This window comes from Somniosus microcephalus, chromosome 8, assembly GCF_052327205.1.
Source record: "Somniosus microcephalus isolate GS21.2 chromosome 8, FLI_Smic_1.0, whole genome shotgun sequence".
Classification (NCBI taxonomy): Eukaryota; Metazoa; Chordata; class Chondrichthyes; order Squaliformes; family Somniosidae; genus Somniosus; species Somniosus microcephalus.
The window spans coordinates 95,217,159-95,243,135 of record NC_140994.1 but is presented as its reverse complement, the minus strand read 5'-3'; the positions used below and the strand labels follow the sequence as shown (position 1 = coordinate 95,243,135).

The following is a 25,977-nucleotide window of genomic DNA, read 5'->3' as shown; positions in this document are numbered from 1 at the left end:
AACCTTCCAATATTTTGAATGATTACTGTGCATGCACATTAAGCAGCAGGGGACAATCGGATTTAAGTTGAAAAAGGCCAGATCTAGGTTAGATGTCAGATGGTGGTTCTTTTCCCAGAGGATAGTGGACTTCTGGAACAGGCTGCCGTCTCATACGGTGGATGCTCACTCGCTGAATTCCTTCAAGCGAGAGCAGGACCTGTTTCTGGCTGGGGCGGAGATCACCTCTTACAGAAGGTAGGTACTGCAGGCAATTCAGGGCCAGAGTGATCTCCTGGACTAGTTTCGATTGCCCAGATAGGTCGGAGAGGAATTTCCCAGATTTTTCCCCCCAAATTTGGGTGGGTTTTTTATATTGTTTTTCGCCTTTCCCAGGCGATCACATGGTTTCGGGTGGGGTCAAGAGTGTATATATTGTGATACACAAGGTATCGCAATTTTATGGGACAGGCTTGATGGACCAGGGGGTCTTTGCCTGTCCGTCATTGTTTGTATGTTCGTATGGAACCAGCAGTTAATACCGGCAACCCTTCTTTCACTCGTGGTTCTCTTTTAGCTTTGCATAACAGCACTTAGATGTGTTCAGTGAAAGAGGATTTCAGCAATAAACTTTGTATCATTTTGCAAACCTTAACTCTTTTCTTTAGCACTGCTAGTTTTTGAGTTTAAGGCCAAATCAATAATTTAAAGTGACCCCGGATTGCAGTCTTGTTTCTAAGTTTACACAAGAACATTCTGCAAAGGAGGGTGAAATGATAATGTTAGTTTTACCTCTTGAACACTGTCGAGCAGCTTTCCCATCATGTCTTTGCGATTCACTTTGTTTTTTCCCATTATCTCAAGTTTAACAGTGATTGCATCAATCTTGGACACAATGTTGCTAATTGAATGTTCCAGCTGAACAACACGGCGCCCCAACCTGAAATAAGATTACAGGTACGTTGTAATAGCACCAGTCCATAAAATGTTGATGTGAACAAGAAACTTGCTTTCTAAGAAAATACTTCACCAGCATTGCATAATGATTTTAGTAAAACTATGTCTGTTAGGTCCCTATGCCTCATGTCATCTTTATTTTAACACCTAATCATCCTCACCCCATGATACATACATTTGGAATTCCTCATTTGTTACACTGCTGTTTGGTTTGTTGTTGCTGTTGTTTTTCACGTTATCAAAGTCTACGGACTGGTTAAAAGTCTTTGAGCTGTCTGGACACCTAAAGTTTCTTCCCAAGTTCTCTATCTCAGCATTTAGAGCCATCTGTAAAACAATGGTAGATATTAAAGAGACTGTTTAAAATTATAATAATAGTTTGATCTAGTAAAAGCTGAAAGGACTACTATCAGAAATCTTACTCTCTAGGTAGCCAGAGGATAGACTCATTCAGGGAATCAATGCAAAGTCTACATTTCCATCGCTGCAGATCTCATCTCTTTTAAATCCAGAAAACATAGAAGACATCAAGTTGCACCCTGCTACAGGTAGACTACCCTTTATCCGAACTTCTGAAAACCGAAACCCTCTAAAAACCGAAGGTTTTTTCGTTCAGCGTAAGTCGTGCGCACGACATGACCAGAGTGGCGCACGACTTACGCTGAGCAGGGCAGAGGGTCACTGAGTTCCCTCCTGGGTAGGAGATTGCAGGCCGGGCAGTGTGAAGGAGGTGAACCCAACAATACAGCGGCCCGTCCGATAGCTGCAGTCGCCTGTCCGATATTCTTTTATCCCCCCCCGACCCCCGACCCCCCCCACCCTTTCGGATAAGGGATAGTATCCTTTTTCCGCACTTCTGAAAACCGAAATCGTTCATCGTAAGTCGTGCGCACGACCCCGACCCCTGCCGACCCCCACCCCCGACCCCCCCACCGACCCCCACCCCCGACCCCCCCACCGACCCCGACCCCCGTCGACCCTCACCCCCGACCCCCCCGCTGACCCCGACCCCCACCCCGACCCCCCTGCCGACCCCCCGTCGACCCGACCCCCACCCCCGACCCCCCCGCCGACCCCGACCCCCGCCGACCCCCCTGCCGACCCCGACCCCCCGCCGACCCCCCCCGCCGACCCCGACCCCCCGCCGACCCCCACCCCCGACAAATTTCCCAGTCTTATAAAATACCTTCCGAAATCCGAAATTTTCCGAAAACCGAAACACGGCTGGTCCCGAGGTTTTCGGATAAAGGATAGTGTACCTGTATTATTATACCAATATGAAAGCCATGACTGCAACAGTCAGCTTTCATACTTGTAAGGGGAGTTTGCAGCTGTGTTGGCCCATATCAGATCCACCTTAATATGAATTTGGCAATCTAAACTGAGTAGCAAGTATGACAAGTCAAATTTTACACTTGAACTGCTGTCATTGTTTATTTATTTTTATTGGACTTTGAGTGGTTAAGTGTGGTTGAATTTTGAATTCAGATGTATTTGTGTGTATCAGAAAGTACGCAAAAGTAAGAACATCAAAGAAAGGGTTAACTTAAAGGAGGGAAATCCTGGAAGGACTCTACCATTATTCAAGTAAGGGGATATTCTGGACTAAAAAGACATGTTACATAAGCAGACGTCTTTGGTAATACTAAATACTGTTACAGAGATGTTTGCCAAAAAAGAAAAGATGGAAGTTAGTTTAATCTTTTAAGTTTTGGGTTTTTGGTGATTACTGTAATGTATACAACATTGAAGGGACTACTTTGTTTTGCGGATGTACATCCTTAGTTGCGAGCGTATATAACAGACGCGTATTGATTTGTATAGTCAGTGCTGAAGTTCCAGTTAACCAGTAAAGATCACATGAAGTTACTCTCAGTCTCTGCTGCTTCATTATTTTATGTAGTTGTGGATAGCGGTACAAACACAACAAATTGGCGATGAGAATTATGAACCTACGTCTTCCTATTCTGGCATCGCATCCAAAGGACACCGAAATTTGGAAGAAAGGAGCGAGAAGGTAGAGAAAACAGAGCACGCTTGCTAAGCTAGGCAGGGGATACGTAAGTCAAGTGAAAAGTGCACAGGACTTGCATGACGCTAGCTAACTAGTAAAGAAAGAAAAACGGGTTTGGAAAAAAAATGGCGATGATTGGCACGATTGCAGCATTTGATAGCAGCATTGAAGACTGGGCAACTTACATTGAAAGAGTGGCATTCTACTGTGAGGCTAATGGAGTGGAGGTAGAAAAGAAAGCCACTGTTTTGCTGAGTGTTATGGGTGCAAAGACATACGGGCTGCTACGTACTTTATTAACCCCTGAAAAGCCAGCAAACAAAACATTCAAACAAATAGTGGACACACTCCAAGACCATTTAAGCCCCAAACCACTGCTCATAGCCGAAAGATTTAAATTCCATAAACAGAACCAGAGCAAAAATGAAAGCATTTCTGAATATTTGGCAAAGTTGTGCAAATTATCAGAACATTGCCAATTTGGAGTGGGCTTATCAGATGCATTGAGGGACAGATTTGTGTGTGGCATGCAAAGTGAAAGCACACAAAAAAAGCTCCTGTCTGAAAAAGACCTCACATTGGAGAAAGCTCTGAGTATTGCAATATCAATGGAAGCAGCAGCACGTGGCGCTTTAGAAATTCAACTAAAATCCCTGGAATATTCAACTAATAAAATGTCCCTGAAACAAGAAAAGAAGTGCTATCGCTGTGGCAAAATGTCACATGACCACAATGACTGTTGGTTTAAAGACAAAGACTGCAGACAATGTGGCAGATGAGGGCACATTGAAAGAGTCTGCAAAGCAAATAAGAAGCCGAAAACTAATACAATACAGTGTAACAAAAAGGTACATCAAGTGACTGAAAACAAGAAACCTTTCAAAGAAAGATACAAGAAGGTACACTACGTGACTGGAGACAGTTCAGATTTTAAAAAAAGTGACACAGACTCAGAGGAAGAGGATCTGGCTTGTCTAAAACTACACAGTGTGAAAGAGACAGGGGATCACAGAATAATATGGGTTACTCCAGAAGTGGCAGGAGTTAGGCTGAAAATGGAGTTGGACACAGGCTCAGCTTTAACAGTGATCTCTGTACATGACTACAAACGACTGTTTTCACACATACTGCTAAGGCCAACTAAAGTACTGTTAAAGACATACACAGGACAAAGAGTGTGCCCCAAAGGTAAAATAAAAGTGACCGTGACATACAAAGAAAAAAAAATACCGCAATTGAACCTCTATGTAGTGGAAAACGGAGGACCACCATTGCTGGGACGCAAATGGCTCAGGAAAATACAGTTGGATTGGCACACCATCCAAGCACTGTTTGTGTCAGCAAAGGAGGACAGCAACGCCACTCCTGAGAGACTGTCACAAATACTCTCTGACTCTCAGGAAGTGTTTAAGAAGGGAATAGGAACACTTAAGGGCATGAAAGCAAAAATTAAGATTGAGGAGAACGCAAATCCAAAGTTCCACAAGGCCAGACCAGTGCCTTTTCCAATTCGCACTTCAGTAGAAGCAGAGCTCGAGAACTTGGAGCAGTTAGGGGTCCTGTCCAAGGTGGATTGGAGTGAATGGGCCACACCTATAGTTCCAGTGATGAAGAAAACCTCCAGCACAAAACCAGGAAAGCCAAGAAAAGTGCGCATTTGTGGAGACTTTAAAGTGACTGTTAACCCAGTCCTCCACACAGTACAGTACCCATTGCCTCACATTGAGGACATCTTTGCTTCCCTGTCAAGAGGGGAACGCTTCACAAAGATTGACTTGGCCCAGACCTATCTCCAAATGGAAATTGATGATGCATCAAAGAAGTACCTGACAATAAATACGCACAAAGGCCTTTACCAGTACAATCGGCTGGTATTCGGAATAGCATCAGCTCCTGCAATCTGGCAAAGGGCAATGGACCAAGTCCTGCAGGGGATCCCAGGTACTCAGTGTTATCTTGATGACATCATCATTACTGGCAAGAATGACAACGACCACCTTTCCAACCTCGAACAGGTGCTCATCAGGTTACGGGAGTATGGGCTCCGAGCGAACCGAGACGAGTGTGAGTTTTTCAAAAAGGAAATCTCATACTGTGGACATGTGATTGACAAGGACGGTTTACACAAGTCTCCAGACAAGATTGAAGCTGTGATTAATGCACCAACACCTGAAAATGTGTCTCAGTTGAGATCATATCTTGGACTGGTGAACTACTATCACACGTTCTTGCCTAACCTATCCACAGTGTTACATCCACTAAATGCACTGCTACAGACAGGGTCACAATGGAAGTGGAGTGACAGCTGTGAACAAGCTTTTCAAGAGAGTAAAAGACTCATTACTTCAGAAGAGGTGCTAGCTCACTTTGACCCATCCTTACCTATTCGACTGGCATGTGATGCTTCACCCCATGGCATTGGTGCCGTGTTGTCACATAAGTTCCCAGACGGCTCAGAAAGACCAATAGCCTTTGCCTCAAGATCATTGACTACAGCTGAACGCAATTATGCACAGATTGACCGAGAAGCCCTCAGCCTTGGGTGGGGAGTCAAGAAATTCAACCACTACTTGTATGGTCAACAGTTTGCACTGTTAACTGACCACCAGCCTCTCATTTCAATCTTCAACCCAAGGAAGGGCGTTCCAGTGATGACGGCACAACGGCTGCAACGATGGTCACTCTTCCTAGGGGCTCACCTGTATAACATTGAATACAAGGGGACCAAGCAACATGGCAACGCCGATGGTTTGTCACGTTTACCACTGCCGACCTCAGAGATAACTACAACAGTTGACTCAGCAGAGGTATTTCACACAACAATAGTTGAGCAGCTACCAGTGACAAACTCCCTCATTGAAAGAGAAACACGCAATGACCCCACATTGTCAAAAGTTTATGACATCACTGTGAAGGTATGGCCAGTGCATGGTGACTCATTGTTTCCAGCATTCTCAGCTAGGAGGGAGCAGTTATCGGTGTGTCGGGGAACACTGATGTGCAGCTCATGAGTTGTGATTCCTCCCAAGCTCTGTAACCGAGTGCTAGATGAACTGCATGAAGGCCACTTAGGTACGGTAAAGATGAAAAGCCTTGCCCGTGGATACGTGTGGTGGCCGGGAATTGACAAACAGATCGAGGACCTGACAAAGAGCTGCTCAGGATGTCAAAAGGTCCAGAGTGCACCACCACAAGCCCCTCTCCATCCATGGGAATGGCCCTCATCACCATGGCAACGTGTGCACATCGACTTTGCTGGACCGTTCATGGACTCCATGTTCTTGATTGCAGTCGATGCACATTCCAAATGGCCCGAGGTCATTAAAATGAAATTAACCACATCTGAAAAGACCATTTCAGTTCTGAGGACCATGTTCGCTAGAAATGGCCTACCAGAACAAATCTGCACAGACAATGGATGACAATTTGTCTCTGACGAATTCGAAGGTTTCATGAAGAAAAATGGAATCAAGCACTACACATCTGCCCCGTATCATCCAGCTATAAATGGCTTGGCAGAAAGATTCGTACAGACTTTCAAGAAGGCCATCAAAGCAATGTACAGCGAGAATCTACCACTGCAACACAAGATAGACAATTTCCTCTTTGCTTATCGGAACGCAGTACACGCAGCCACTAATCAGACTCCAGTGATGGTGTTTCTGAACAGGAACCTGATATCTCGCATGGACCTTCTTAAACCAAATGTACGTCGTGATGTAGAGAACAAACAGTTCAAACATTTGAATGCTAAGCCAACAAGAAGCTTCAGTGTGGGACAGTCAGTTCTTGCTTGTGATTTCCGGATGGAAAAGTGGCAACCAGGGACAATATCCACAAGAGAGGGACCACTGATGTATACCGTGGATGTGGGAGAGAACGTTTTGAGACGTCATGTGGACCAAATTCTGGATGTTCAGGTGAAAAACACCCCTATACCTCGCCCAGACTCACCTGACATGGAAACAGACACTCCTGATTCATCAGCATCAGCCTCATCCACAGCTGAGAGCTCTACCTGTGCTGATAGCTCACCTGATGCAACTGTACCTGTACAGTCTCATTCCCCAAAGCAAAAGAGTCTGGAGAGACGTTACCCAGAGAGGCAGAGGAGGCCTCCCCAGAGATTTGACTTGTAAAAGGGCTGTTGACAAAATAAAATGTTATGTTGGAATTTGAATTTTGTTACTGTAAAGACAGGCTCTGTATGTTAATTATAGAAATTTTGCGTTAATATACTATTAAACTAAAGGGGGAGGAAGTGTAATGTATACAACATTGAAGGGACTACTTTGTTTTGCGGATGTACATCCTTAGTTGCGAGCGTATATAACAGACGCGTATCGATTTGTATAGTCAGTGCCAAAGTTCCAGTTACCCAGTAAAGATCACACGAAGTTACTCTCAGTCTCTGCTGCTTTATTATTTTATGTAGTTGTGGATAGCGGTACAAACTAAAACAAATTCTCTTGCCTGATGAAACAGTCTGCTTATCCAAGTGTTGACTTGGCCTCGATAAAGCCACATATGTGGTGAATAAAAGCTGCTCTTTTTAACCATAACTGGGTTGACTCTTGTGCTTAATTCAGAGAGAGGTACCAGTGCATCAAAAAAAAGTAACACAATTGCAGAAACCCAATGCACAATACTTGTGTTGAAACAGTAGTTTTTGTACTGGAATGTTATACATCCCCATGTGGTAACTATGACTGAAACCAGCAAGGTCTGTGAAGATAGTATTCTCGACTGCAATGTATTATCACGTGGTTTGGTATGAGCATGCTCAGTTTGCTCTGGCTTAATAAAATAAGCACACGGACTAACAACTCATCATGTCTCTGTCCTTCATTTGTTCTACCCACATATATTACATTTTGGCGATGAGGAGAGGATCCTGAAGCCATTTTTAAGGAACATGGAAGGACACAGGGTTCAACCTTCGCATGGACAAGTTTAAGGTGAATTTGTGACACCTAAACTGAATTTTTGCAATGTTTTACTGTTAATGCTGATGCAGAATCACCTGTGCTTCGCCTTCGCGTGTATGTATACACAGCAACAGCGGTGTTGATTCTCACAGCTACACAGGCAGCATGCTGAGTCACTGTTCAATGGGATCGGGACTATCATGGCCACATCCAAGGGATTCATCAGAAGCCTCGGCATGTATGACCGAGCTTGCAAACCATTCAGTTCTTACATTGAGCAGATGGAGATGTTTTTTAGGGCCAGTAACATTATTGAGACCGAAGGTGCAGATGAGAATGTTCAAGCTCAAAATAAAGTAATTCGTGAACGGAAAAAAACAATTTTTTTAACAGAGATCGGGCCAGATGTCTACGGAACGTTGACAAACCTACTCGCGCCAGGGAAAGTGAAGGATGCGTCATTTGAAGACATTGTCAAGAAACTCAAGGACAATTTCGACCCAAAGCCCTTAGAAATAGCAGAGAGCTATAAGCTTGGTCCCAGAAACCAAAAACAAAGTGAAACCATCAGTGAGTATATTGTAGCTCTTAAGAACCTGACTTTGCATTGTAACTTCGGCACATTTTTGGATCATGCGTTGCAATATAAGTTTGTGTGTGGACTGGTGGATGAGTGCACACAATCCAAGTTACTGAACACTCTGAACCTAACGTTTGACATAGCATGCAAAATTGCCCTATCTATGGAGATGGCGTCTAAGAATGCTAGGGAGCTCCGTCCAACTCAAGTCCAACTCAACTGCAGCTGAGGTCTACAGTCACAAAGCCACCGCTAAACCTAAAGCTGTGCTGTGAGACCAAGTCAAAAGCATGTCGGTGAGAACAGTTTAGTGAATTGTTATCGCTGCAGTGGAAATCACTCAGCACAGTCCTGCCAAGACAGAAATGAGAAGTGTTTTCACTGCCAGAAGCAAGGCCATATTTCAACAGCTGGCAGAGCTAGATCTAAAGCAGGAAGTAAGAACCATTCTAGTGGCAATGCAAAGCCGTGACAACAAAAGGGAGGAATTCACAATATTAGAAACATAGAAAAATAAAAAAATATTGAAGTGAACACACCTGATGTTGAAGAACTAGGCATCTACAGTATCTATGCCACTAGCGGCAATGCTAGCAGTCGTGAGAAAGACATCCGTACAACACTTTTGATCAACCAGCAACATATTAATATATGTATCGACACGGTGGCGGACTGCTCTATCATGAGTATGGACACATATGAGAGTAAGTTTAATCAAGTACCACTTACAAAGAGTACCATAGAGTTAAAAACCTATTCAAGAGAATTCCTAGAGACATGTGGACAAATGGAATGTACAGTTCAACACAATGGGCAGTCAATAAAGCTGCCTATTATTGTAGCGAGCTACAACAACAGGCGAACTCTCATGGGCAAAGACTGGTTGAGAAAGTGAAAACTAGACTGGAAAAATGTCTTCAGTGTAGATGCTTCAAAGAAGCAACTCAACACAATGCTGAACAAGTACGAAAGCATGTTCACAGACAGTTATCAGGGCATCACTAGATATGACACGCATATCTGCATCAAATCCAACGTGAAGTCTGTCTATTGTAAGGCAAGGCCGGTCCCCTAAGCGTTGAAAAATCAGGTGGAGGAAGAGCTAGCGAAGCTCAGAGAACACGGATGCTAGTAAAAACTGACAAAATTGAATGGGCTACCCTGATTGTGGTAGTTCCCAAAGCAGACAAAACTGTACGCTTGGGCGATGACTACAAAGTTACTGTCAACCAAGCAGTTGACGATGAGCAGTGCCCATTACCTACATCACAAGATTTGTATACAGCACTCTCTGGGTCAAAGATTTTCTCCAAGCTTGGCCTGTCGCACGCTTACGCTCAACTGAATGTTGACAAAGAGAGTCAACAGTATCTCACCATCAACACACACAAGGGACTGTACTCATACACCAAGCTGCCATATGGTGTAAAGTCCTCCCCCAAAATCTTCCAGGCTACAATGGATAAGATTTTGCAAGGAGTTCCAAATAGCTTATGCAATCAAGATGATGTGCTGATCGCAACAAGCAGCGAGGAAGAAAATCTAGAAGTGTTAGATATAATGCTTCAAAGGTTGAATGCCCACAATGACAAATTGAAAAGGAGCAAATATGTTTTTGTGCAGCCCGAGGTTGTGTACCTTGGTCTGAAAGTTAATGCAAATGGCTTGCAACCAGTGAAAGAAAAGGTTGATGCTGTCATCAATGCTCCAAAGCCACAGAACATGTCTGAGTTAAGATCTTTCCTTGGAATGGTCCAGTAGTACGCACGTTTCTTACCCGAGTTAGTGACCATGTTAGCTCCATTGCATGAGCTCCTCAAGAAGGATGTCCAGTGGAAGTGGACGAAACACAACAGGAAGCTTACGATGCTTGTAAGAGAAGTCTCTCTAGCGATGTTCTACTTGTGCACCAAGACACAGAGCGTGAGCTTAAGTTAGCGTGTGATGCTTCTACCTATGGTGTGGGAGCTGTCATAAGTCATGTAATGGATGACAACCAAGAGAAACCAATTGCGTTCGCATCACAAACCCTCACAAAGAGTGAAAGAAACTACACACAAATTGAAAAGGAAGCAGTCGCCATTGTGTTTGGAATCAACAAATTTATACAGTTCCTGATCGGCAGTAAGTTTACCCCGATAACCAATCACATAACCATGCCTAGCAATATTGGGGTCCAAATCTGCCATCCCTGCAATGGCCGCATCAAGAATGCAATGTTGGGCAGTGTTGTTGTCACAATATGACTATACGATTGAATATTGCATTTCAAAGCAAAACGCAATCGCAGATGACTTGGTTCAGGTTGCCACATGCGGACTCGTGTTGGGAGAGAAAGTGCGATTTTCACGCTAGGTGCTGTTGACAAAGACTTTCCCGTGAATGCAACTGAGATTGCAGATAAGACTCAAAAGGACTCAGTACTGGAAAGAGTGTATGAAAACACCTTAAATGGATGGACTGATCAGTGTATGGACACAGAATTGAAATCATTCCATAACCGTCGTACTGAATTGTCTTGTGAGCAAGGTTGTATCAAGTGGGGAAACAAGAGTGGCAGTACCTACTTCTTTAAAAGATAGAATTCTGTCCGAACTTCATACTGAACATCCAGGAATCGTCAGTATGAAATCAATTGCAAGAAGCTTTGTTTACTGGCCTGGTTTGGGCAGTGATCTTGAATCACTTGTCAGCAAATGCAGCATTTGCCAAAATTGCAGAAACACACCACCCAAAACTCCACTACAACCCTGGTTATGGCCAAGTAGACCTTTTCAGAGAGTATATGTAGACTTCTGTGAGATAGCAAATGATTATTTCCTGGCATTTGTAGATAGTCACTCAAAGTGGATTGAAGTGAAACACATGGGTTCAAATACTACAACTGAATGTACCATAGATGAATTGAGGTCTATCTTTGCATGCCATGGCTTACCTGAAGAGCTTGTTTCTGACAATGGCCTTCAGTTCCATTCTGCTCTATTCCAAAAATTCATGAAACGGAACAGGATCAACACACTCTTGTTCCACCATATCATCCAGCTTCAAATGGAGCAGCCGAAATGTCAGTCAGAATAGTGAAAGAAGCTCTCAAAAAGCAAGTGTTGCAGGGTTGTTCGGGACTCAGCATGAAGCAACATTTGGCAAATTTCTTGCTGAAGTACAGAACTACTCTGCACATTACAACTAGACATACCCCAGCAGAGCTCTTGATGAAGAGGAGATTGAGAACACGATTGAGTCTTGTTCAACCGAATTTGGTCTCAAGAGTTGAACAGAAACAGTTGAGTCAGAAATGTTATTATGACACCAATCAGAAAGAATGCAGTTTCAAACAAAACGAGTGTGTTTGTGTTCTCAGTCCCCCTGACAAGTCAAGTTCACACAAGTGGGATTTAGGAACCATAGTAGAGGTTGGTGGAACCAAGAGATATTTGGATGAAATTGGTGACAAAATCCGAAGTGTTCATTTAGATCAAATGATCTCTGCTAGAGATGAACCAAGGCATGATCGTGAGCCACTTGATCATGAACACATACATGAGTTTGATGCAATTCAGACTTCAGTAACTGAAGTACCAGGTTCAAACATGTCCGAGATAGAAACAGGATCATCTTTGAGTTTGGAACCACAACAAAACAGCTCGAAAATTGGTTCAACACCAAAACTATTTGTAAGGAGATCAGGAAGGCTCCACAAACCTATTATTAAACTGGATTTGTAGTTCATTTAAAAGAAAAAAGCTAAGAATTTTTGTTATGTGGTACATGTAATGCTGGGAAAGGTGGAATCATAGGTTTATTTTATTTGAGAGGGGAAAGCAGTTTATTATCACTTGGTTTTGTATGAGCATGCTCAGTTCACTCTGGCCTAATAAAGCAAACACATGGATTAGCAACTCATCATGTCTCTGTCCTTCATTTGTTCTACCCACATATATTACATCGACGTATGTAATGAACCATTAAGGGATAAGCCCGGAATGTTGTAGACATGTGAATGTGGATTTACCACTGCAGGCTGCCCAGTTTTGGGTGGCAATTAGGTAATCAGGAACAGAAACTAGTGAAAGTCCTGCCCTGCTGGATCTCTGTCCACTGCCCACTGCCCACCCAGATGCAGTTTTCGATGGGTGGGACCAGCAATGGAATATTGTCTGCTTCAAATAGGTAGGAACATAATTTAAATATTCATTTCAGAGTATGTTGGTCCTGCATGCCATTTCTTGCCATCATACATTGACCATGTGACACAGACGTACAGGTTGCTAGGCAGCGGTAAGTATCCAGGAGGTCATGGAAAGGACACATTAATGTGGACAAGTTTATTTAAACCATTTCTTAATAGTTTTTCTTCCCTTTTTGTTGGCACTGAGCTTATTATCAACATTTGTGCCAATTATTGTGTAATATTTTTTGCCCCCAGCACCATTACTGGCATCAATGTGCACTCCAAAGGGGAATCCTTCTGTGAGATGTTTGAAGGAAGAGGGGGGCATACAGAGGGATGTCAGCCAGGTCAGATTATGTGAAAGATTCTCTGTGCCTAACTGCTGGTACCTGAATACTGACATCAGCAGACAGGGATGAACATAACTTGATCAGGAAATCACCTCAGTGGTTATTCAGGCATTTCCTAGGACAGCAACCCTGATGGCTCCATTGAGATATGCAAATGCATGACTAACCATAATAGTTCCTCAGAACCAACCCAATCACAGTATGTAAAGCTTTCAATGGCATAGTAGGAAATATCTGAGGGTGCTCAACAGCCAGTACAGCCTAATGGGCCACACCTACCAAGATGCCATCAACAGCACATTTCTACTTCAGTCTGTCTGGAACCAACTAAAAGCTATTCGGGTTTAAACTATGCCAGAAACAGAAAACTGAGACTATTCCAACACTCTCCTGGCTGGCCTCCCACTATGTACCCTCTGTAAACTTGAGCTCATCCAAAACTCTGCTGCCCATAGCCTAACTCGCACCAAGTCCCATTCGCCCATCACCCCTGTGCTTGCTGACCTACATTGGCTCCCAGTCCAGCAATGCCTCAATTTTAAAATCCTCATCCTTCTGATCAAATCCCTGCTCATCCCTTTAACCTTCTCCAGCCCTACAACCCTCAGAGAACTCTGTACTAGTCCAACTCTAGCCTCTTGCACATCCCTGATTTTCATCGCTCCACCATTGGTGGCTGTGTGTTCAGCTCTCTAGGCCCTAAGCTCTAGAATTCCCTCCCTAAACCTCTCCCCCTCTCTTTCCTCCTTTAAGACGCTCCTTAAAACCTACCTCTTTGATGAAGCTTTTGGCCACCTGTCCTAATATCTACTTATGTGGTTCGGTGTCAAATTTTGTTTGATAACGCCCCTGTGAAATGCCTTGGGACATTTTACTAAGTTAAAGGTGCCATACAAATACAATTGTTGTTGTTGTGAAGCATCTTGGAATGGTTCAAGAGGGGATTGTGCCATTGTAATGGTGCATCTATGGCACAGGGACACTGTCGGAGATGCCGTCTTTCGAATGTGACTTTTAGCGATACTGTAAAATGGGCGATATCGGATCAGCCTTCCATTTACGAAGTCAATGGAAAGGAAAATTGGGCAGCTAACTCGATAGTGCCCATTTTACACTATCGTCAAAAGTTAAAATTACACCCATTAAATTGAGACCCTGTCTGCCCTCAATGTAGCTTATTAGTCTGCACTGTCAGAATGTCATTGATATAGAGGTTGGATGAATGGTTTGAATGTTCTTCTAATTATTTTTTCTTCATCTAGATATTTAATCATTTCAGCTTTAATGAAAGATTCCCAAATTTTCTCTAACATGGAAGTCAAACTAACTGGCCTGTAATTACCTGGATTAGCTCTGTCTCCCTTTTAGAAACTGGATATTAAATTGGCCAGTCTCCAGTACTTTGGTGCACGTCCACTCTCAATACAATCTTAAATATAATTTCTAGGGCCGACACTATTTCTTCCCCCCATTTCCCTCAGAATCTGTGGATCTATCCCATCATGTCCCGTCACTTTGTTCCCTTTTAGCATAACTAACTTCTCAAATTCTTTTCTTTTAATTATTACTAGCTGGAGTGCCCGGCGGTGCCGAGGGTTTATTGAGGGCATGTTGTTGTTGGAAGAGAGAGAGAGAGAGACTGGGGGGAGAAGAGAGAGACTGGGGGGTAGAGAGCGACTGGGGGGGAAGGGGGGGGAGAGAGCAACTGGGGAGAAGAGAGAGAGATTGGGGGGGAGAGAGAGACGGGGGGAGAGAGTGACTGGGAGGAAGAGAGAGAGAGGGAAAGAGAGAGGGGGGAGGGAGAGAGAGAGAGAGAGAGACTGGGGGGAGAAGAGAGAGATGGGGGGAAGAGAGAGAGAGAGAGACTGCTGGATTTATTTCGGGATTAGCCTGGAGAGAGAGGCGGGGAAGGAACGCCTCAGGCCTGGCCCGATGGACCCCTGCGAAGGAAGGAAGGAAGGAAGAAGGCGAGCTCTCCCTCCCTCTCCCACCCCCTCACTCTTTCCCTCCCTCACCCTCTCTCTCTCCCTCCCTCTGTCTCTCCCTGCTTTACTCTCTCTCCCTCCCACCCCTCTCCTCTCCCTCCCTGCCCCTCTCCTCTCCCTCCCTCCCCCTCTCCTCCCCCTCCCCTCCCCTCTCCTCTCCCTCCCTCCCCCTCTCCTCACCCTCCCTCCCCCCTCTCCTCCCCCTCCCTCCCCCTCCCTCCCCCTCCCTCCCCCTCTCCTCCCCCTCCCTCCCCCTCTCCTCTCCCTCCCTCCCCCTCTCCTCACCCTCCCTCCCCCTCTCCTCTCCCTCCCCCCTCTCTCCCTCCTCCTCCCTCCCCCTCTCTCTCCTCCCCCTCCCTCTCTCTCCCTCCCCCTCTCTCCCTCCCTCTCTCCCTCCCCCTCTCTCTCCCTCCCCACTCTCTCTCCCTCTCTCCCTCCCCTCTCATCTCCCTCCCTCCTCCTCTCCTCTCTCTCCTTCCCTCCCTCCCTCCTCTCCCTCCCTCCGATCCCTCCCTCCCCCTCTCCTCTCCCTCCCTCCCCCTCTCTTCTCCCTCCCTCCCCCTCTCCCTCCTCCCCCTCTCCTCTCCCTCCCCCTCTCCTCTCCCTCCCCCTCTCCTCTCCCTCCCCCTCCTCCTCTCCTCTCCCTCCCCATCCTCCTCTCCCTCCCCCTCCCCCGTCCTCTCCCGCCCCTGTCTCTCCCTGATTTCCTCTCACTCTCTCCCTCCCCTCTCTCTCTCCCTCCCTCCCCCTCTCTCTCTTCCTTTCCTCTGAGCCCAGACGTGGTGAGCCAAAGCCCCCGTGTGCGGATTAGCGCCTCAGTGCCGGCCGGTGCGCGGCCGAGCGCGTGAGGCCCGGCCCGACTCTCGGGTCCTGCACCGGCCGCCGCCGACGTTCACGCACTCGCTGTCTCCCGCCCGCCAGCCGTTACCAAGATGGCGGTGAGGCTACGATCAGCTCAGTCCCGCCGCGCCAGCCTTTACCAAGATGGCGGCGATCGCGGGCCGCTGGTTTGGAATCGGGCCCAGCGGGATGGGCGGTGCCTAGCTCGGGCGTGGCTGGCGAGGGAGAGGCCGAGGCTTCGAGGCCTGAGGCTTGCAGGCAGCTCATCCACTGCCGAGGGGGGGAAGCCCGAGTCCCCTTTGCAAAAGGTTTTTTTTTATTTTAAAAGCAACTTTTTTTGCTGGAAATCTATATTTCAAAATAAACACACAGAAAGTGGGAAAAAGAAATCAATAGTTAGGAATCAAGATGGCGGCCACACACCTCAGCTCAGAAGGATTAGGCCCGCCCACACACGCAATGAAACACCCCCCGTGACGCACCGATTGGTCAACCATCAGGTTAATCCCTGTACGATTGGTCAACCATCACGTCACTCAACGCTAATGAGCAGAATTTTACCGTTTTTTGAAACTTTTTTGTATACTGTCCGAACAATTTTTGTCTGACCAAAAAGGAAATATGCCTATTAGACTCCCTAATGATAAGCTTTCTTTTGATATAACATGCGTGTAGGTGCACTGTATAACTTTTGAGTGTATAGCGGACAGACAGACAGACAGACAAACAGAGAGACAAACCGCTTTATATATATAGATAGAAGATAATAGATGTCATCTTGCTTTTAAGCAATTCAGGGATTACCTCCTCCACAATATCCTTCTCTTTTGCAAACACTGAAGCAAACTATTTATTAAGTATGCCCACCAATTTCCACATATCCTCCACTAACTCACTATCCTCTTCTCTCAGGGATCTTGTAAATTTAACAATTTATTTTTTTACTTATATATTTGTAGAAAAGTTAACTGTTTTTAATAATTTTGAGATTCTCTTATACTCCCGACTTGCTATTCATATCCTGTGGTGATTATTCTTGTTTTATAAGAAGCATTGTAATTGGTTGCCTGTTTTCCTGCCTTAAGATATATGCTGTAAACTTATTGGTTAGTTGATTCCATGTGACCTGTGGTGGCCATCTTAAATTCAGTTTTCTACAGTGGTTGAGACTGAGTGCTCAACATGTACTTGCTGGTTTTTAAGGTTAATAAAGCCTAGCTTTTGAAAGGCAATCTACTCTTTATTTCAATTTATTAACCTTAAAAACCTTATACATACGGGCAGTACTGAGAGCTTTATAAGTCTTCAGTTTGTGAGGGAGAAGCGTTTGAAAATTTCGCCTGTTTCCTATCAGGTGTGTATGGCTCAGACGACTCTCACCTCACAAGTAGCTGGTTGTTGCCTTGTGAAATTAATTCTCCTAGGTAATACGTATACTGATATACGCCTATCCGTTCTGCCTAATCTCTGTGCGGACATTTTGATTGGTCATGATGTGCTTCAATTACATGAGTCCCTCAGTCTTTCTTTCGGAGGAACCAAGCCACCTTTGTCTATTTGTGGATTAACTTCTTTATTCATTTCTCCATTATCACTTTTTTCCAATTTGATGCTGGACTGTAAGCCAATTGCTACCAAGTCAAGAAGGTATAGCAGTCAGGATAAAGAATTTATTAATTCTGAAGTTCAACGTCTTTTATCGGAAGGAATCATTGAACCTAGTTTTTCGCCCTGGCGGGCGCAGGTAGTTGTCACCACTAATGAGAGACATAAGAAGCGAATGGTGATAGACTACTCTCAAACTATTAACAGGTATACTCAATTAGATGCGTACCCCCTGCCTAAGATTGATGAGCTTATCAATAAGTATCTCAATATAAGGTTTTTTAGCACTATTGACCTAAAGAGTGCTTATCATCAGATTCCTATCGCTAAGAGGACAAACCATATACGGCCTTTGAAGCTGGCGGCAAGCTGTACCAGTTTTGCCGAGTACCATTCGGTGTTACTAACGGTGTCGCCTGTTTTTCAACGGGCAATGGATGCTTTTATAAGTGATAACTCTCTCTCTGACACCTCTCATATTTAGATGACATCACGGTGTGTGGCAAATCAAGGGTGGAGCACGATTTTAATCTAGAAAGATTCCTTCAAGTTGCAGAAAAAGTTGGCTTAACTTTCAATAAAGAGAAGTGTATTTTTTCGACCACCGAGGTAAATTTACTGGGGTATATTATCTCGGGAAACAAGATTAAACCAGATCCAGAACGGTTGCGACCACTGATTGAGTTACCTTGCCCTACTGATTCTAAGGCCTTGCAACGAGTTGTTGGACTGTTTTCTTATTATTCTAATTGGATTGCAAACTTCTCGCAGAAGATCCAGCCCCTTATTCAGGTTACGACATATCCTCTATCATGGGAGGCCAGGATGTGTTTTGATAATCTTAAAAAGGATGTCCTTGGAGCAGTTGTGCATTCTATTGATGAGCAAGTTCCCTTTGTGATTGAGACAGACGCTTCCGATTTTGCAATTGGGGCTACCCTGAACCAAAATGGAAGACCTGTGGCCTTTTTCTCACGTACTCTGAGCAATAGTGAGCAGAGACATTCATCAATAGAGAAAGAGGCGTACGCAATAGTAGAAGCACTGCGTAAATGGAGACATTATTTATCTGGGCGACATTTTACGTTAGTAACTGACCAAAAATCTGTGTCCTTCACATTTGATGTCAAACATTTCGGAAAGATTAAGAATGATAAAATAATGAGGTGGAGGATCGAGTTGGCATGCTATCATTTCGATATAGTCTATCGTCCGGGGAAGGATAATGTTGCCGCTGATGCGCTGTCGAGGGCTTATTGTTTTGTGCTTCACGGAGATATGCTTATTAATCTTCATAATGCTTTGTGCCATCCTGGTGTTACGAGGATGATACACTTCATACGCAGTAAGAATTTGCCCTTTTCAGTTGAAGACGTCAAGCGGATGACTTCGTCATGCTCTGTCTGCGCCCGGTGTAAACCGAATTTCTTTAAGCCTCAATGAGCTCATCTTATAAAGGCTACTTCTCCCTTTGAACGCCTGAGCGTTGATTTTAAGGGGCCTCTTCCTTCAACGACTCAGAATCGATATATATTTACTGTTGTGGATGAGTTTTCAAGGTTCCCTTTTGCTTTTCCTTGTGCAGATGTATCAGCTGCTACAGTTATTAAATGTCTGACTCAACTTTTTGTCATCTTTGGGATGCCTGCGTATATCCATTCAGATCAGGGAAGTTCTTTTATGTCTTCCCAGTTGAAGGAATACCTCCAGAGTCGGGGAATTTCTACTAGTAGAACTACCCCGTATAATCCCCAGGGTAATGGACAGTGCGAACGATACAATGGGGTGATCTGGAAGGCAGTTATGTTGGCTTTGACATCCCGGAACCTTAAGAATACACAGTGGGAAATGGTACTGCCTGATGCCCTGCATTCCATTAGATCATTGCTTTCAACGGCTACTAATGTGACCCCCCATGAAAGGCTCTTCAACTATCCGCGGAGATCCACTACGGGATATTCGGTACCTTCATGGCTTACTATGCAGGGACCTGTGCTGCTCCGACGCCATGTTAGACTGTCAAAGTATGATCCTTTAGTGGAGGAGGTGGAGCTATTGGAGGCAAATTCCCAATATGCTCACATTCGATTCCAAGATGGGAAAGAAAGTACGGTTTCAGTTAAAGACTTAGCTCCTTGTGGTGGCCAGCCCTCTCCTGAGGACATTAACAATAGCCATAATTCAGATAATGTTGATGTCGTCACAGATACTACGAACATTTCCAATCCTATTGCAGACACTTACAATTCTCTTAGTCTGCCCCCGATGGATGTTCATGACCCTCCCAGTCTACCTTCTAATGGGACTTCCAATCCGGAAACCGTTGATAATCGGGATATTGATAGCCTCCCTGCAGAAGATATTTCTGTGTCTCCTGGTGTGGGAGGGCAAGGAACTCCATCAAGGCTAAGAAGGTCGACACGAACAAAATATCCGGTCGACCGATTAAAAATGGACTTTTAAAATAATTAATAAATTAATAGTAAAATTTTAAAATTGTTGAAGGCATTATACATGTATTGCTCTAGTCATAAATAACTAATTGTAAAGGCTACCTAGGTTGAAGTATATTTTAAAAGGGGGGGTGAATGTGGTGATTATTCTTGTTTTATAAGAAGCATTGTAATTGGTTGCCTGTTTTCCTGCCTTGAGATATATGCTGTAAACTTATTGGTTAGTTGATTCCATGTGACCTGTGGTGGCCATCTTAAATTCAGTTTTCTACAGTGGTTGAGACTGGGTGCTCAACATGTACTTGCTGGTTTTTTAAGGTTAATAAAGCCTAGCTTTTGAAAGGCAATCTACTCTTTATTTCATATCCCTTTCCTTATTTCCTCATACTGCCTCTTGTATCATTTTTATCATACTTGTAGGGCCATATGCCCTTTTCTTCAATTTTAGTTAGTTTATAACTTCTTTATTTATTTATGGCATTCAGAAACTTGAAGTCACCTCCTTTGTTAATCTTCTTATATATATATAAAAGGACCAGTCATAGGTGTATTTACTTTTCCATCAGACAAAAATTGTGCCGACGGTATCCAAAAAACGTTCAAAATTCCGCTCATTATGCGCTCATTAGCATTGAGTGACTATGATGTCGAAGAGCTGCTATGATGTCAGAGCAGTTTGTGTGCTGTCATAAAGAAATCAATCCTTTCACTGTGCCCAGCCTACTCAGCTGGGGTGACTCGGGCCGGGCCTCTTCCTCTCTCTCTCTCCGTCTCTTTATCTCTCTCTCTGTCTCCCAGTCTCTCTCTCTCTCTCTCCCCCAGTTTCTCTCTCTCTCCCCCCCATCTCTCTCTCTCTCCCCCCTCAGTCTCTCTCTCTCTCTCTCTCTCTCTATCTCCCAGTCTCTCTCTCCCCCCCAGTCTCCCAGTCTCTCTCTCTCCTCCAGACTCTCCCTCCTCCAGTCTCGCTCTCCCAGTCTCTCTCTCTCTCCGTCTCTCTCTCGCCTCCAGTCTCTCCCTCCTCCAGTCTCTCTCTCCCCCCATCTCTCTCTCGCTCCCCGTCTCTCTATCTCTCTCTCTCTGTCTCCCAGTCTCTCTATCTCTCTCTCTCCCCAGTCTCTCCCTTCCCCGTCACTCTCTCTCTCTCTCCCCCAGTCTCTCTCTCTCCCCGTCTCTCTCCCCAGTCTCTCTCCTCTCCCCGTCTCTCTCTCTCTACCCCCCCAGTCTCTCTACTCTCTCTCTCTCTCTCTCCCGTCTCTCTCTCTCTCCCGTCTCTCTCTCTCCCCCGAGTCACTCTCTCTCTCCCCCCTCAGGTCACTCTCTCTCTATCTCCCCAGTCTCTCTCTCTCTCACACTCTCTCTCTCTCCCTGTCTCTCTCTCTCTCTCTCCCCGTCTCTCTCTCTCCCCCCTCAGTCGCTCTCTCTCTCCCCGCAGTTTCTCTCACTCTCTCCCCCCAGTCTCTCTCTCTCCCCCCGTCTCTCTCTCTCTCCTCCAGTCTCTCTCTCCCCCCAGTCTCTCTCTCCCCGTCTCTCTCTCTCTCTCTCTCCCCCCTCAGTCGCTCTCTCGCTCCCCGTCTCTCTCTCTCTCTCTCCCCCCTCAGTCGCTCTCTCTCTCCCCCACTCTCTCCCTCTCCCCCCAGTCTCTCTCCTCTCTCTCCCCACTCTCTCTCCCTCTTCCTCCACTCTCTCCCTCTCCCCCCAAGTCTCTCTCTCTCTCTCTCTCCCCCATCTCTCTCACTCTCTCCCCTCAGTCTCTCTCACTCTCGCCCCACCCCCCATCTCTTTCTCTCCCCCCAGTCTCTCGCTCTCTCGCTCTCTCTCTCTCTCTCCCCAGTCCCTCTCTCTCTCCCCAGTCTCTCTCTCGCTCCACAGTCTCTCTCTCCCTTCCCCCATCTCTCTCTCTCTCCCCCAGTCTCTCTCTCTCTCCCTGTCTCGCTCCCCCTCAATCTCTCTCTTTCTCTCTCCCCATTCTTTCTCTCTCTCCTCAGTCTCTCTCCTCTCTCTCCCCCCGTCTCTCTACTCTCTCTCCCTCTCCTGTCTCTCTCTCTCTCCCCCTCAGTTGCTCTCTCTCCCCCCTCAGTCTCTCTCTATCTACCTCCTCAGTCTCTCTCTCCCCCAGTCTCTCCCTCTCTCTCTCCCCGTCTCTCTCTCTCCCTCCTCAGTCGCTCTATCTCTCCCCCTCAGTCTCTCTCTCTCCCCAGTCTCTCTCCTCTCTCTCTCCCCCCAGTCTCTCTACTCTCTCCCCGTCTCTCTCTCTCCCCCCAGTCTCTCTCCCCCTCAGTCGCTCTCTCTCTCCCCCTCAGTCTCTCTCTATCTCCCCAGTCTCTCTCTCTCTCTCCCCCAGTCTCTCCCTCTCTCTCTCTCTCCCCATCTCGCTCTCTCTCCCCCCTCAGTCGCTCTCTCTCTCCCCCCTCAGTCGCTCTCTCTCTCCCCCGGTCTCTCTCTTCCCCCCTGGTCTCTCTCTCTCTCTCCCCCATTCTGTCTCTCCCCAGTCTCTCTCCTCTCTCTCCCCCAGTCTCTCTCTCTCCCCCTCAGTCGCTCTCTCTCTCCCCCCTCAGTCTCTCTCTCTATCTCCCCGTCTCTCTCTCTCTCCCTCTCTCCCCCAGTCTCTCTACTCTTTCTCTCTCCCCGTCTCTCTCTCTCTCCCCCAATCTCTATCTCTCCTTCCCTCTCTGTCTCTGTCTGTCTCTCTCTCTCCTTCCCTCTCTCTCTCTCTCTCCTTCCCTCTCTCTCTGTCTCTCTCTCTCCTTCCCTCTCTCTGTCTCTCTCTCCTTCCCTCTCTCTGTCTCTCTCTCCTTCCCTCTCTCTTTCTCTCCTTCCTCTCTCTCTCTCTCTCTCTCTCTCTCTCCCCTTCCCTCTCTCTCTCTGTCTCTCTCTCCTTCCCTCTCCAAACGGGGCGATACCGAATTTCTAACCCTCTCCCTCTCTCTCCCCCCAATCTCTCTCTCTCAATTCAATTCAATTCAAATCGCTTTATTGGCATGACAAGTTACATCTTATGTTGCCAAAGCATCGAAAAACATTCATGTTTGTACACAAAAATACAGATCTATCCATACAGTGTATAAACAGATATATCCCTGAGTGTATAAATATACTTTCATATAATTTATATATACTCTTTTCTTATATTTAGTGGTTGTCCCTTTGTTTATGGCAAGCTGTAACATAGTGTGCCGCTAGTGTTACACAATTTCTCTCTTCCCCTAATAGGTATGGGAGTTTTTGGTCTTCATTCAAATTTCTGAATTCCAGGCATATTTTTGTGAATTTTGGGTAGAAATTCTCCCTTATGCCCTGATATTTTCTACAAGCTGTGAGGAAGTGCATCTCTGTCTCCACCACTCCCTGACTGCAGTGAGAGCATATCCTGTCCTCTCTTGGTAGCCGGGTCTGCCTGTGTCTACCTTTTTCGATCGCCAGGCTATGTTCACTAAGTCTGTACATTGTCAAGGTTTTTCTCAGTTTGCTATCCTTTACCATGGTCAGGTAATCAGCCATGTTATATTGTCTGTTTAGGGCCAAGTAGCAATTGAGTTTGCTTTGAGTTTTTGTTGTTTCTGCCCAACATGACAGATATTTTTCCTTTTGCTTAGCGACGATTATGTTGGGTCGAATTCTTTGTGTTACGCTGTCACTGTCCTGGGGCTGGTTATTGTTAGTAGTGTTAGTAGTTACTTCACTGAGTCCCAGGACTAGTTGACTGAGGGTATTCTTCTTTATGGTCCTCTCTTGGCATTTCAGGGCTTCGTAATGATAGCATTGGGGGTTGCTCATTTCTAGGTGTTTCCAAAGTTTGGTGGCTCTTTTTTGGATAGTGATTATTAATGGATATTGGCCTAGTTCTGCCCTGCATGCGTTGTTTACGGTTTTCCTTTGAGTCCGGAGGATACTTTTACAGAATTCTGCATGTAGGATCTCAATTGGGTGTTTGTCCCATTTTGCAAATTCTTGTTGTGTTAGCGGTCCCCACACCTCACTGCCATAGAGTGCAATTGGTTCAATTACTGATTTGAAAATTTTGAGCCAAATGCTAATTGGGATTTCTATTTGGATTGAATTTTTAATGGCATAGAAAGCCCTTCTTGCTTTCTCTTTCAGTTCATTCACAGCCAGTTTGAAATTTCCCGTAGAACTGATTTTTAAGCCCAAGTATGTGTAGTTAGTGATTTGTTCAATTTTGGTTGTTCCTAGTGTGAAATTTATTTTGGGTCCCTGATGTCTGGATCTTTGCTGGAACACAAGGACTTTGGTTTTTTGGGGATTTATTGTCAGGGCCCAAGTCTGGCAGTACGACTCCAGCAGATCCAGGTTCTGCTGTAGACCCTCCTTAGTTGGTGACAGCAGAACCAGGTCGTCTGCATAGAGGAGGAATTTAACCTTGGATTCATATAGGGTGAGGCTGGGTGCTGTAGATTGTTCAAGTAGTTTTGCCAATTCATTTATGTAAATATTAAAGAGTGTCGGTGAGATTGGCGAGCCCTGCATCACCCCCCGCCCCTGTGGGAAGTATTTTGTTTGTTTGTCTCCAATTTTAACTGCACATTTGTTGCTTGTATACATTGATTTAATTACATCATATGTTTTTCCCCCTACCCCGCTTTCGATAAGTTTCAGGAATAAACCGTCGTGCCAGATGGAATCGAAAGCCTTCTGGAAATCTATAAAGCATGCGTAGATTTTGCTTTTGTTTTGATGAACGTGTTTGTCAATTAGGGTCTGTAGGGTGAAGATATGATCTGATGTTCTATAGTTTGGCAGGAATCCAATTTGGCTTTTACTCAAGACATTGTGCTCCTCAAGGAAGTTTATAAGTCTTTTGTTTATGATACTACAGAATACCTTCCCCAGGTTACTGTTTACACAGATGCCTCGATAGTTATTTGGGTCGACTTTGTCCCCACTTTTGTATATGGGCATTATGAGTCCTTTGTTCCAGATATCAGGGAAGTAACCGACACTCAGAACCAAGTTGAAGAGTTTTAGGATAGCCAGTTTCATTTTATCGTCTGTGTGTTTAATCATCTCCCTTAGTATGCCGTCTGCCCTGCAAGCTTTTCCTGGTCGCAGGTCCTTGAGTTTTTCAAAAAGTTCTTTTTCTGTTATTATGGAGTCTAGCGGGTTTTGGTTATCTTTTATGGCCATTTCGAGCTTTTCCAGTTTTTTGCATATTTGGTGTTGCTCTGGCCTTAGTGTGTTTTTCTGGTATAATTTTTGAAGGTGGTTTTCCCATGTGTCTCCATTTTGAATGGCCAATTTGTCGTGTTGTTTTTTGTGTAATGTATTCCAGTTGTCCCAGAAACAATTGGAATCAATGGATTCCTCAATGGAGCTGAGTGTATTCTTAATATATTGCTCTTTTTTGGTTCTGAGTGTGTTTCTGTATTGTGTTAGTGTCTCCCCGTCTCTTTATCTCTCTCTCTGTCTCCCAGTCTCTCTCTCTCGGTCTCCCAGTCTCTCTATCTCCTCCCCCAGTCTCTCTCTCTCTCTCCCGTCTCTCTCCTCTCTCTCCCCATCTCTCTCTCTCCCCAGTCTCTCTCCTCTCTCTCCCCCCAGTCTCTCTACTCTCTCTCTCCCCCCTCAGTCTCTCTCTCTCTCTCCCCTGTCTCTCTCTCTCTCTATCTCCCCGTCTCTCTCTCTCTCCCTCTCTCCCCCCAGTCTCTCTACTCTTTCTCTCTCCCCGTCTCTCTCTCTCTCCCCCAGTCTCTCTCTCTCCCCCCAGTCTCTCTCTCTCCTTCCCTCTCTGTCTCTGTCTGTCTCTCTCTCCTTCCCTCTCTCTCTCTCTCTCTCTCTCTCCTTCCCTCTCTCTCTCTGTCTCTCTCTCCTTCCCTCTCTCTCTCTCTCTTTCCTTCCCTCTCTCTCTGTCTCGCTCTCCTTCCCTCTCTCTGTCTCTCTCTCCTTCCCTCTCTCTCTCTCTCTCTCCTTCCCTCTCTCTCTCCTTCCCTCTCTCTCGTCTCCCCCCAGGCTCTCTCTCTCTTGCATCACAGGGGGCATTTCGTTCCATGTGTGGGCGTGCCTAATCCTGCAGCCTCCCGAAAAGTCGCCGCCATTTTTTTAATACCGACAGCGACGGCACCAGCACAACAAACCCCCACAGTGCAGCTCCGGCAAAATATCT

At 45.5% G+C, this 25,977-nt stretch overlaps 1 protein-coding gene across 1 annotated transcript in view; it reads right to left on the bottom strand.

Annotated features, from left to right (window-relative positions):
• pkd2l1 (polycystic kidney disease 2-like 1) overlaps positions 1 to 25,977 on the bottom strand; it is a gene marked incomplete at its 5' end in the record, with an annotated part of 178,630 nt that overhangs the window by 4,922 nt on the left and 147,731 nt on the right. Inside the window, 2 exons of the mRNA XM_085996148.1 lie at positions 772 to 919; positions 1,112 to 1,263. Of these exons, the coding sequence (XP_085852274.1) occupies positions 772 to 919; positions 1,112 to 1,263 (300 nt within the window). The remainder of the gene's footprint in view (positions 1 to 771; positions 920 to 1,111; positions 1,264 to 25,977) is intronic.